The sequence below is a fragment of the Carya illinoinensis genome, chromosome 5, assembly GCF_018687715.1.
Source record: "Carya illinoinensis cultivar Pawnee chromosome 5, C.illinoinensisPawnee_v1, whole genome shotgun sequence".
Lineage (NCBI taxonomy): Eukaryota > Viridiplantae > Streptophyta > Magnoliopsida > Fagales > Juglandaceae > Carya > Carya illinoinensis.
In genome coordinates this window covers 38,012,969-38,026,389 of record NC_056756.1, presented here as the reverse complement: position 1 = coordinate 38,026,389, position 13,421 = coordinate 38,012,969, and the positions used below count along the sequence as shown (strand labels likewise).

Below are 13,421 nucleotides of genomic sequence, written 5' to 3'. Positions count from 1 at the left end.
TGGAAATGGATGGTCGGATATTGCTAAGAATGTACTTGGTGCTATTTGGATCGGTGTGGATGGATTCTCATGATTCTCATTTAGTTATTCAATTCTTGATTTGAATATTTCTCTGTTGTTGCTCTTGGAAATGGATGGGTGGATATTGCTATCAATGTACTTGGTGCTATTTGGATCGGTGTGGATGGATTCTCATGATTCTCATTTAGTTATTCAATTCTTGATTTGAATATTTCTCTGTTGTTGCTCTTGGAAATGGATGGGTGGATATTGCTATCAATGTACTTGGTGCTATTTGGATCGGTGTGGATGGATTCTCATGATTCTCATTTAGTTATTCAATTCTTGATTTGAATATTTCTCTGTTGTTGCTCTTGGAAATGGATGGGTGGATATTGCTATCAATGTACTTGGTGCTATTTGGATCGGTGTGGATGGATTCTCATGATTCTCATTTAGTTATTCAATTCTTGATTTGAATATTTCTCTGTTGTTGCTCTTGGAAATGGATGGGTGGATATTGCTATCAATGTACTTGGTGCTATTTGGATCGGTGTGGATGGATTCTCATTTAGTTATTCAATTCTTGATTTGAATATTTCTCTGTTGTTGCTCTTGGAAATGGATGGGTGGATATTGCTATCAATGTACTTGGTGCTATTTGGATCGGTGTGGATGGATTCTCATGAAGTTAGACACTAGTGTTTCTTTTTAGCCCTTTTCTGTTTAGATACAGATCTTTAAGGAAGTTGGGTATAAGGAAGTTGTAACAAATAAATATAGTTCTAAAACTTGGGAGAGAAGAAGATAATTCTGTCAGCTGTTGTTTAAAATAATTTTGTGGAGTTTTATTTTTTATGAAGTCACATTGAAAACTTGGGATTAGAAGCTTTTTTAAAAGCCATTATAACTCAGGACTGTTGGTTTATGTGTTTCAGAGTAGTATTTCACTAACTTCCCTTCATTAGCATAATAGGAATGTTAAAAACTAATTATACTGAACAGAATACTTTCTATTTGTGCTGCTCTTCATTAAATTGTCAAAACTTGCTGCTCTTTACCAATTATTCCATCATTATTCAACTGTTATCCAATTGTTTTATGGGGGTTCATCTTAGAATGTCAAAATCCACATCATCAATATCTTCATCATCTTTTCCCAAACGTAGTTTGGGAAAAGAAGTGTGCTTCTGCGAGCTGGAAGCCACGTTGAAATGGTCAACTACTACAAAAAATCCTAGAAGACCCTTCTTAGGGTGTTCAAAGTATAATACCCAGGTAACTACATTATTTGTTGCCTAAAATATTTTGCAACTGTATATCCATTAATATAATGCACAGTTCCTGTTATTAATAAATTCTTGAAATATTTCTGAGCAGGGCTTACCATATTGTAAGTTTTTCAAGTGGTTGGATGGTAATGAAGTGATTGAGCTACAAGTTCAAGAAAGAATTGATGAACTGTTAATGAAGGAGAAAGACGTAGAGAAGATACTTGAGATGCTGGAAAAGAGGGAGAATGAGCTCCGTAAGATAGTGGATCGCCTCGAGAGGGTAAGCATGGTGCTGTCCAATAAAAGAGACGAGGTTACGAATAAGGAGTTGGTGCTTAACGCACAAGAAGCTAGAAGAAAGGGATTGTGCACGCTATTTTGGATTTATTGTTGTTTTGTACTTGTACATGCATTTTACCTAGCTAACTATAAGTGAATTTGGGATTGTTGTTAACTAGTTCGTTGTATTTTGTGGAATATTATCCTAGTTATCTAACTGAGTTGGAGATGAATGTAATTGAAGTAAAAGCTCAGCTTGTTTCTGCCCAAATGGTTGGTTATATGAAATTGATGGAAGAAACTTGATTGGAAAATGGTGTTGTTTCTTAGTAATTATTTCTTGTGGATTAATGTGATGGAAATTATAATTAGTTGAGATGTTATTTTTGGATTGCTGATGAAATATTTTTTTGGATAATATTCTTGTGGAATTGGTCTATTAGCATGATTCTAGGTGCTAATCTTTGCTAGCAGCTGGAATGGTCTATCGGTTATAGGCCAAATTGCTGTTGGACAGCACCATGATGGACATGTAGGCGTCCGAATATCATTTAGGTGTACCTCAAATAATTGTGGTAAATTGGAGATGTTTAAATGTGCACTTTTCTGGAAGTCTACATCACGTTGTCCATGCTCATACTCTAGTAAAAATATTATTCTTTACCTTTTCGATTTGACAAAGAAGGTCCTCTCTATTCTTTATGAGCTTCATCAATCAGTTAAAACTAATATTTTAAATCAAAGTTAGCACACTTTAAACACACACACACATATCACTTTAAGAAAAATTAGTCGCTCGGATTGGAAATACTCAGCTGGGCGTCCGAATACCTATTGGAAACACTTAGATTCCTATCAATTCTCAACGCTGGAAACACATATTCCCAACACCCGAATACTATATATCCAACTGGACAGAGCAACACTTAGAGAAATATTAGTTCCAAGTAAAGGCTCACATGCAGAAAATATTAGTTCCAGCACTGCTATTGATCTCTCATTCAATCATAAAATAATTAGCAAAAACTACCATCAATTCCTCCATAAACTAAACTCATTCAGCCTTCGAAACTAAACATTATAAACTAAATAAACTCATTCATTCCATAAACTAAACTCTCATTCAGCATATGAGACTTTAGAGCCAAGTACACATCCAATGTTCGGAATACATAGTATACAACTAAATATTCACAACCACTTGATGCTCCACAAATAACAATCTCATCATTCCAACCGTTGTGTTCCGCCCAACCCAAACAAATCCAAGAGTGATCCATCCAACCCAACTTGCATCTGTAAATAATAAACCAAAATATTAATATTACAAATAAATATTAGTTTTAACGTCGAGAATAAAGGGCACAAATCCACATACACTTTCTTGACTCTGCATCACGATTTCTCGGGACTGTGTTCCAGTAATGTCTATACCCACACCCGGAATAGCCTGCTAGAGCTCAATGGTAAGTATACAACCAAATCAAGGTATATAAAATATTTTAATATAAACTTATTAAAATACCTGCATGTCTCCAACATTGGAGAGATCAATCTCAGAAGTGCCAAATAAACTCCTGCATACTTCCGCAACAGGTGCATCTCCTTTCTCCACGACCCGAGTATCTCCTCCATCTCACTAATCAATAAAAAATATACATTAATAACAAATACTGGAAGTCTTAATAAACCAAATTGGTACGACCCGAATAACACAAAAGTATGGTACCTCTTTCCGCTTTCCCTTTACCGGTGCTTTCTTTGTCTTTGCTTTTGCTTTCCTCATGTCTATCTCCATCCTGGATGCTCTTCTTAGAGATGGAGGTCTGCCTTTACCTCGCACAACACGTGGACTGTGTACTTCCCCAGGACACCCGACCGTAGTGTCATTTGCCGAAGGATCCACATTAGAACCAATTTGAGTGAAAGATGGGGGTTCTTCATTTGCACGATACAGCTCAATCATGGCATATAACTTACTTCTCGCATCCTCAGTATGCTTTCTCGAACCAGCTGCATGAGTGATCATCTGATAACAAATACTTAAGAGACTTGCATATCTATTAGCATCTGGCCGTTGGTCCCCCTCATCATAGCTACTGTGGATTAATGTGTATCGCCTTTTAATATCGTTCCTCCATCGATCTAAAATGTATATTTTTGGCAAATGTCTAATATTGTTACACCTGAATACAGCCAAGATGTGCCGACACAATATCCCTCTCATCTCAAATAAACCACAAGAGCACTTTGCAACTGCATCATCCTCACTAAAGTCCACAAAATGCCGAACCAACTTAGTGAACTCCTCCAGAGCTACTTCATCCTCAACCATATATGTCTTTACATTCCCATCACTTTTATGTAACTTCGGATTCAAGTCAATGATGCCGTTGACTTGCTGCTGAACTTCCTTGAACTTCGCAATTGTGTACAACTCTTGGAACCGCTTTTCAATCGGAGATCGAGATATGAGGGGGATTGTGACATTAAATGACTGGAAGTCTGCGAGATTTTCTTTCTCAATCTTCTTTTTCAACGCGTTATCAAATTGGTCTACAAACTCCTTTAAGTTTGTCCTAGCATGTACATAACCGTCAAAGAATGCATTCATGCTCTCGCTTCGCTGCGTTGTACTCATTCCAGCTCAAAAACACTCCTTCAAATATGCCGGTACCCAATGTTCACGCTCAACGTAAAGGCTCTGCAACCACGCATTCTCATGCAAGTTGTAAGTGGTAATCAACTCATCCCAACACTTCTCAAACTCATCAACACGTTGGGTGTCATATACACATTTCATCAAGGCACTTTTCATCCCAGTTTTGTAGGAACCATCCATGATTCCTTGAAATCTGTAACCAGAATTCTGCAACAAATTATAAAAGCTCATCAATCTAACTGCTGCAATTAAGGCATCTTATTTTTGTAATAGTTGCAAAAAAGACAACTTATTCACATAAAATCCGCTACAAGTTATCACTACCTGTATGTTGATTGGATATTGGTTACCAGCCGGATATGGTAGAAAAGTTGGTGACCACGTAGGCACTGGTCCAAAGTAACCAGCCATGTAAGGTGGAATGTTTTGCATGGTTGATGGTATGGCCTAACATTATTGGATAAAGTTATTGATATATTTTCAAACAAGAAATATCAACAATACCAATTTTATTGAAGTGCACAATTATATAACATACATACCTCCGATGGAGGATTTGAGCTAGATGATGGACATGTAGTTGCCTGTTCATTCTCGTTTTCCATCCTGGTAAAATATAATAGAACTACAACCAGGATTAAGTAAGTCTTAATAAATATGGAGGCCAATCATAATTAATGGACATCATCAATTCATGTACATATGTACTACTCCAGAACATGCATGTACATGCAAATACACATATGTATATGAAATGAAGAGAAATCCAAACAAACCCCAGCTCTCCCTGTCTTAACTCACCAATCTTACCAATGCTCAAAATTTATCATAACCCACTCTAAAAAAAATGCTCAAAATTTTTTATTTTTATTTTGAGAATTCAATTTGAAAATAATAGAGTAAGAAACATAAAATGGGAAATATATGTCAATTACAGGCCCTATTGGACATTCTCAGATTTTCTTGTTTAGGTGCGGGATGCAGGTAATCTTTTGACTAGAGCAGGCTTCAACCTTCTAGGTGTTGATGTTGAAGAACATATTGTTAAATATCCAAGTGGTAATTATTTTGCTTTCTCATCTTTTGATGTATGTTTTCATGATAAGAACAAAAGGTTATTGTTGGTTTGCCAATTCAGTAGTCTACATACTGCTGTTCACCAAAATACCTCTCATTTGCCTATTCCTCCACAAGTGTCAAATTCATTACAGAACCTCAAAAACGTTACAAATTAATCACAGAGCCTCAAACCTCTGTGACCCTCAAATTCATTACAAATTCTAAGGAAAAGTCTAACAATAATGCTAGATACATCCCCAGTTAAAGTGCAGTTTACTGAATGAGCTTTCTCCTTCCTGAATCAAACGCAAGTACCAAAACAATAAACCCAAGCTACTGAAAATACCCAAAAAAACCCACTACTAAGCAATAGAAAATGCCCAAAAACAAATAAAAACAAAGTTTAACACAGCAGAACAAATAAACAAACCAAAAAATGTGTAACAACAACTAAAACCCAGTTAAAACCGTTCATAAACCCACAAATGCAAATGAAACAACAACCTCAAAACCAGTTCTACCTCCTCGGCAACGTCTCTGCTTGGGGTTTTCAGATCCTGCACAGTTTTCTTCACCGTTCTCTTACTTACTCACAAAAACAGATGACTGCACAGAGGAATGAAGGGTTCAGCTCCTCGGCGATGGGAGCTTCCGGTTCGGCGATGGGAGCTTCCGGTTCGGCGATGGGAGCTTCCGGTTTCGCCTCTGCCCGCTTCTCTTCAAAATCACCTCAAACCAATTCCTCCCGCGTTCTCTGCTTTCTTCAGCCTTTTTCTCTTTTTTTTTTTTTTTTTTTTTTTTTTTTTCCAGCTGACGTGGCAGTTGCCACGTCAGTCATGGGGACGCGCCGGGGTTACGCCCCGGTGGTATGTAGCATTATTGTTTTATTTTATTTTTTTAATTTTATCCTGAACCAAACTTTTTTCAAATTAATATATAATATAATATATTAAAATTAGATCAGAAACAGGTAAAACCGGAATACCAGTTTAGGAGGGTAGCTAGTGCATAATCGGAAAAATATAAAAACCAATACATACTGGTTCGGTCCTAAATTTAATCTAAAATCCGACCGGATGTAAGGGTATTTGGATCAAAACTGTATAATAAACTTCAAATTATAGAAAATTCAATACTTTGGAACATAGGATGTGAATACTCAAACAGACACAAAAACCTGAAAAGCAAACTGCCAAGGAAAGAACGAAACTAGTATGGTAGAAGTAGGGATGTCAAATCGTGTTAACGGGTCGTGTTCGTGTTGTGTCAAAGCATGTATATTATACTATATAACTCAACTCTAACTCGACTCATTAAGTTTATCGTGTCAAAATTTCAAACCCTAACACGATCCATTAACATAACGGGTCGGGTCGTGTTAACCCGTTTTGACCCATTAGTAAATATTACGAAATAGGTTAACACGATACAATACGACCCGCTTCAAACTGTTTATGTAAATTGGTTGAATAGGTCCAAAATTAACCAGTTTGACCTTATTAAATTTAGCATAATTTTATATAAATTTTAAAATTACAATATTTATAAAAATTATAAAACTAACTACAAGTCTAAAATTACAATTCAAACAATAAAAATATTGAAATTGAAATTCTAACAATTTTACTTTTAACTATAAGGGTATAAATGTAATTTTAACTTTCTTAACGTGTCATAACGGGTTGACCCATTATCAACCTGTTAAGCAATCGTGTCTTAACGAGTCAACCTGTTTTGACCCAAATCCGTTAAGACTAAATCCTAACCTGCTATTATCATATCGTTTTCGTGTTGAGTTAACGGGTTGTGTAACATATTGCCACCTCTAAGTAGAAGAGAACTAGGATTCCAACTCATACTGGGATATTCAAAAATAAATTATTAGAAATACATTCCAAGAATATTGAGAAGGAAAGTGGTCGGAAGGTGAAAAGGTCATCAATGCTGAGAACAAGGATTCCATGATAATGATAGGGGTGTCAAATTGTGTTAACGGGTTGTGTTCGTATCGTGTTAAAACATGTATATTATATTATATAGGTCAACCTTAACCCGACCCGTTAAGCTTATCGTGTCAAAATCTCAAACCCTAACACGATCCATTAACATAACGGGTTGTGTTATGTCAACCCGTTTTGATCCATTAGTAAATATTACGAAATAGGTTAACACGACACAATACGACATGTTTCAAACTGTTTATGTAAATGGGTTAAATAGAATTGAAATTAACCAGTTTGACTTGACTAAATTTAGTATAAATTTATAAAAATGTTAAAATCACAATATCTATAAAAATTATAAAACTAACTACAAGTCTAAAATTACAATCCAAATAATAAAAATATTGAAGTTAAAATTCTAACAATTTTACTTTTAAGTATAAAGGTATAATTGTAACTTTAACTTTCTTAACGTGTCATAATGGATTATAACGGGCTAAAACGGGTTGACTCGTTAAATAATTGTGCCTTAATGAGTTAACCCGTTTTGATCCGAATCTGTTAAGATTAAACTATAATCCGTTATTATCGTGTCGTGTTTGTGTTGGATTAACAGGTCATATAACATATTGTCATCTTAGATAATGATGCATGTGGGTTCTTAATTAATTCACAGATCAATTCTTCTCTGATAATCACTTTCCTAGTAGTCCTTGTTTGTTTATATGTAGGAGAGGTATTCCAAAAGTGGGTCAAATCCAACCATTCATACATATATGTATATATAGCTAAGAATTAAAGATCTTATCTTTGTTTTAATTTCATGGGTCACATGATGTACTTCCACTCACCACCAAAAAGGTACTACCATTAAAAACAAAAAATCAGGAGAGAAAAAAAAAAAGAAAATTTAATGGCTCCCAACTTTTTCTCCCAATCGTGCTGTGTGTTTGGTCCCATTGGCTTGAACGCTATATTGTCCATCCCATCCTTTCTCGACAGTATAAAATTTTATAACTGTTCACTACAATAATAATAAGAGAAAATATTTTTGTAATTATGAATTATATAATTATTGTGTAATTATTTAAAAAAAAATAATAGAATATGAGATCTATATAGAAAAATTAATTTTTTTTAATAATAGATCATATCTTTTTTAAAATTATTACGCGACATTTATACACTTCACAGTTGTACATAAAAGTACTATAATAATAATACATTAAATCTCGTTTGGATTTGGAAAACGTTTTATCTCATCTTATCATTACAACTTTTTCAAATTTTCATACAAAATATAATAAACAATTCAACTTTTTCAAATCTTAATTTAATATTTTCAAATCACAAAATAATAATAATTTTAAAAAATAATATTATAATAATATTTTATTTAATTTTCATATTTAATTTAAAATCATATCATTTCATTTCATCACTAATTCAAACCAGCCAGTTGTATATGATGAGAAAAAGTTGCCATACTTTTCAAAGATACCCAGAGCATTATTAAAGGGGCTCCAACCACTCTTTCCAGTTGAGAAATTAAATGCAGAATTTGAAAATCTACATTATAGTTTCAATATTACTGTATCCCTCAATAAATGAAGCCAACAAGTTTGAATCTATCGTCATTCTTTTAGCATAGGCTCCAATTTTCTCTCCAAGTGCACGTGAATTGTAATAATGTAATGTATATTTAATTATCTATCTTCTTCTTTAAGAATTAATTTATATAACCTGAATGATTTCTATTTTAAATATAAATTTTTATCTTTTACACGTCATTAAAATTATAAATACAGGTAGCATTTTTTTTTTTATTTAAAAAAAATAAAGAGAGAAAGAAAGTGAGAGCCAAAAGCTAAAAATAGGAAAATTGCAATGAGGCAGTGAACTGAGCTTGGATCAATGGCGGGTGACTCTAACACCGCTTTGAGCGAGCTTCAATCCAAAACGGCATGAAATGCGGATACGACGTCGTCTCCTAACCAATAGTCTTCTCTCCTCCCAGCTTCAGTGTTCAAAGATTCATTTGTTGTTGTTGGATGTTTTGTCTACTAATTTTGACTGTTTATGTATTTAAATTTTTTTTTTTACTTAATGAACAAGAAAGTAATTTTTAGTGTATTGGTGTATTTTTTTTTATTTTCTTTAAATTTTTAACTATGTTAAAAAATATAAAAAAGAAAAGAGTAAAAAAATAAAAAGTAAAGTTTGTACTTGTGGAGACGCCCAGCGGTCAAAGAAAGTTAGGCGACACACTAACACCACCCTTGAAATAATGCTTTTTTAAGTGTGTAATTTTTACATAATTTTTTTTTTAAGTGAAAGTTATTATTAAAAAAGTAATTTTTACATATAAATTATTAATTTATCTTTTTTTTTAAATAATATAATTTTAATAAAAATTTTATATACAATTATTTTTAAGTGATCACTCTGTTAAAATTTTTGAGAGTGTTGCAAGAATACGGACACATCACAAGTTTTTTCGATCCAAACGAAATTCAGCCGATCCAAACCCAGGAAGGGTGCAGCCTATGATCCGAGGGATCCGCAACAAGTCAGTCATGCTATCCAAACAATCCCTTGGATTCCGCTTCTGCAGCAGCACATAATCTCGGACCCATCCTCAATACCCGCCGCTCAATCTGCTTTGATTCAATTTGATGAAAAAATAAAAGCTTACTAAAAATAATAATTTCCTTTTACTACTTTGCACTCAACCGTCTCAGCATGACTGTCTGCCCCTTTTACTACTAATTTTTATGAACTAACTTCGCTTATTCCATTGATTGCCAATTACACCTCTTATTGCTTTAAATTTTGTACAATCCCTTTAAACCATTTCACCAATTCTTTCCGTTTATTTCATATTTTGATAAATGTTATGATCATATAAAAATTTATAAAAATAAATTCACACATTGATATAATTTAATATGGTACATTAAATTATAAAATTATAATTATTGTAACATTGCCAAAACGTTAAAAACAAAACAAGAGAAAATCGAATAATATATTTAATTGAAAGGAAAATGATAGAAAATTGAATAGAAAATGCAAGAAAATTGACTAAATTGAGAAGATGAGTTTTTCCATGCCATCATTGCAAATCTTATTTAAATTTTATACAACAAATGGCCTAACAAATTCCTAACTACTTAGAAGAAGATGGAGCCTTAAAAACATTAAAGACTTGGGCCAACCATTTATTACTTTATTATTATTTTTTAACTAGTTTTTACTACTATTCATTACATTTTACTACTATTCAATATTTTATTATTACTTTTTACTTATTTTTTCATTACTTTTTACAATACTTATCAACACTTCTCACTTCTCAACACTTCTTAACTTCAATTTATCATTGGGTTCATTACAAAGATGAAGCCACATGAGCACGAAGACCGACGGGTGCTGCTGTATAGGCTTAAAAGGAATTTTAATATCCTACTTAGATATTAGTGGAGCATTACAATTTAAGTTTTCAATTTAATTAATTATTAGCATTAACGATTGATTCATAGCTGTGAATGCAGATGTAGATTTTGTAGAATAATAAAGCACAATAAGCGCTGCTCGTGCTCGACGGGGGACTTCTTCGTGAGCCTTCCTTACATTTGCACATTGTTAGACTCATCCTATAGCTGTTATTGTGTAAATTTGATTGGTAGTTGGTGGGTTTGATTTGTGAGGATGGGATTGCAGTGGGGGCGTGTGGGATGATTTGATTGTTACTAACTCGAGTTTCTAATATTTCAGTTTGGGATTGTCATGATATAGAGATTCTCTCTCTTCTCTCATTTTTATCATTAGTCCAGAAGGACCTCTCAGCTAGGGTTGAGCATCGATTAAATTAGAGTCGATATTTAAAAAATTTAATTACAATTCTGACTCCAACTTTGTTGGAATTCAAATCCAAACTCCGACTTAGAATCCGATAGATTGGAGACGGAGCGGAATCGGATTAAATTTTATTTTTTTTCAAATTTAGCTAATTTTTAAACAAGATTTTATATATAACATATTTTTTTGCAAATTTCTTATGGGGAGATTTTGAAGATTATCCTAAAATAAAATGGATATCTTCAAAGAATATATATATATAAACCAACATAAGGAGGGCTTGGGATCTCCAATGTGTTTGACACTCTACAAGCTCTTCAATCTTCAATATAAATTAGCTTTGAGTACTGTTATTACTACTAACTCCTTTTGGACAAAATTTTTAAAGCAAAAATACTCAGAGGAATATTTATTAGTATATCTTAATAGTTAATTCTACAACAAGAAATTAAGCCCGTGGAAAGTTAAAAATGGTTCGGTTAAATTTTGGTACAATAATTAGGTAGGAAATGAATCGTTTGCATGCAAGTCTTTTGTAATCACTAATCTTAATACGTTCTGAGCTTAAGGATGTCTTGCTCTAAAGTAGGTTGGAATGTTTCAAAATTGGCAGGTTTGGGAGATAATGCTTTTAATGATCATAAATATCCTCCCCGGCAGTAATTTGAAATCTAGGAAGAGATCCTTAGTGTTTACTCTTGGATGCCATTTGAGACTTACCATACTCATAGACAGGGAAATGGGATAGCGTATGGATTTGCTAAAAATGGTGCTGCTAGTTTAGGTGCTTCATTTGACATCCGAGCTTAAGGATGTCTTGCTCTGAAGTAGGTTGGAATGTTTCAAAATTGGCAGGTTTGGAAGATAATGCTTCGATCCTTGAAGTGTTGAAGATGCCTATAAATTTGAAAACAAGATTAGGTTTAAGGAGTAGGAAACAAACTTCTGACTGTGTGCTTATGTGAAATTACCACTTATATCAAAAATTTAAGTGGATCTGAAGAAGTAGATTTAATTAGATCTCTACTTTAGATTCAAATATATAAATATATATATACAGAAGTGTGCGCTTTATTATCAATTGTACGTAGCTCTTTAATCTCATTGTTGGAACTACTTCATTACTTATTGTGCACCCGTTTAATGATCACAAATATCCTGCCCGGTAGTACTTTGAAATCTAGGAGGAGATCCTTACCGTTTACTCTTGGATGTTATTTGAGACTTGCCATACACATTGAGAGGGAAATGGGATAGAATGTGGCCTTGCTAAAAATGTTGCGGCTACTTCATTACTCTTATAATTGATGTTTTATTTTAATTAAAATTTTTTAAGTAAGAAAAAAAATTTCTACCAAGTGCCAACTCTAGAGAGTGATACGTGTCTTCAACGAAATATGTGATGGATGAGATTAATGCTAGACTTCTGATAGCAAAAATGTTCAACCTAAAAGAAATTGCACAATGGTCTAATTTCAAACCATATAAATCCATGAGGGTTATTGGTTATTTATCCCTATTAAACAAATTAATACGCTAGATCAATAGATAGCTTTAACATAAATATAAGTTTTTCTCTCTCAATATATAATATTTATGCGATTGTTAGAATATTAACCCCAAAATATTGATTTACTTATCAAGTTACAATAGATAGTTTTCTATGGGCATATTAGATTAATAAAACTAAAAAGTTTGACTATGGTATACCTTCCTATGTAGGGGTGCAAATTGGTTTGATCTAGAGAAAATAATAAATTGAAAATTAAACATCTATAAAGACTGGACCAGACCAGTAACTATCATTTTCTCAAAAACGTTTTCATAATTTTCACATCGGGAAGATTTTTTGAGTTGCGCTTCAACTGTAGTTACCACACAAAAATAATGATTTCTTTTTCTTTTTCTTTTCCCATAATAAATGCAGGGACGTCTTCTCGCTCATAGTCATAGCGCGAGCCTGCGATTAGTGCTTTATAATTTTCAGAACATAAGCTTTATTTTCACAAAATAAGATAATAAAACTCATTCTACTTTTATTAAATAATAATTATTGCTACAAAGCAACATAATTATTTATAATTATGTTATTATTATATTACATGCCATTAAATTAAGCCCATAAAAGTATATCTAGTTAAGTTATTAAAGTATTGGAGGATCCAATATAGGGATGGCCCTAAATCGAAGCCCTAAGGCCCATGACGGCCAAATTCCCTTAATAGATAGTCATCCGAAGAGGCCACTTGGCCACTCTGGTTATTAGAAGAGATAAGTCATTTCTAATAGATATCCATAATATGGCGGTCAGATAACTCCAGTAATTTAGAAATAAATCTCATG

The 13,421-nt window shown here is 33.3% G+C and overlaps 1 protein-coding gene across 1 annotated transcript; it reads right to left on the bottom strand.

The window, feature by feature from the left end:
- Window positions 1-2,780: 2,780 nt before the first annotated feature.
- Window positions 2,781-4,167, bottom strand: LOC122310323 (protein FAR1-RELATED SEQUENCE 5-like). The gene is made up of 3 exons (XM_043124219.1): window positions 3,283-4,167; window positions 2,932-3,003; window positions 2,781-2,849 (listed from the first exon to the last, which is right to left on the bottom strand). The coding sequence occupies exons 1-3, from the start codon at window positions 4,165-4,167 to the stop codon at window positions 2,781-2,783; spliced, it is 1,026 nt and encodes a 341-aa protein (XP_042980153.1).
- Window positions 4,168-13,421: the final 9,254 nt, after the last annotated feature.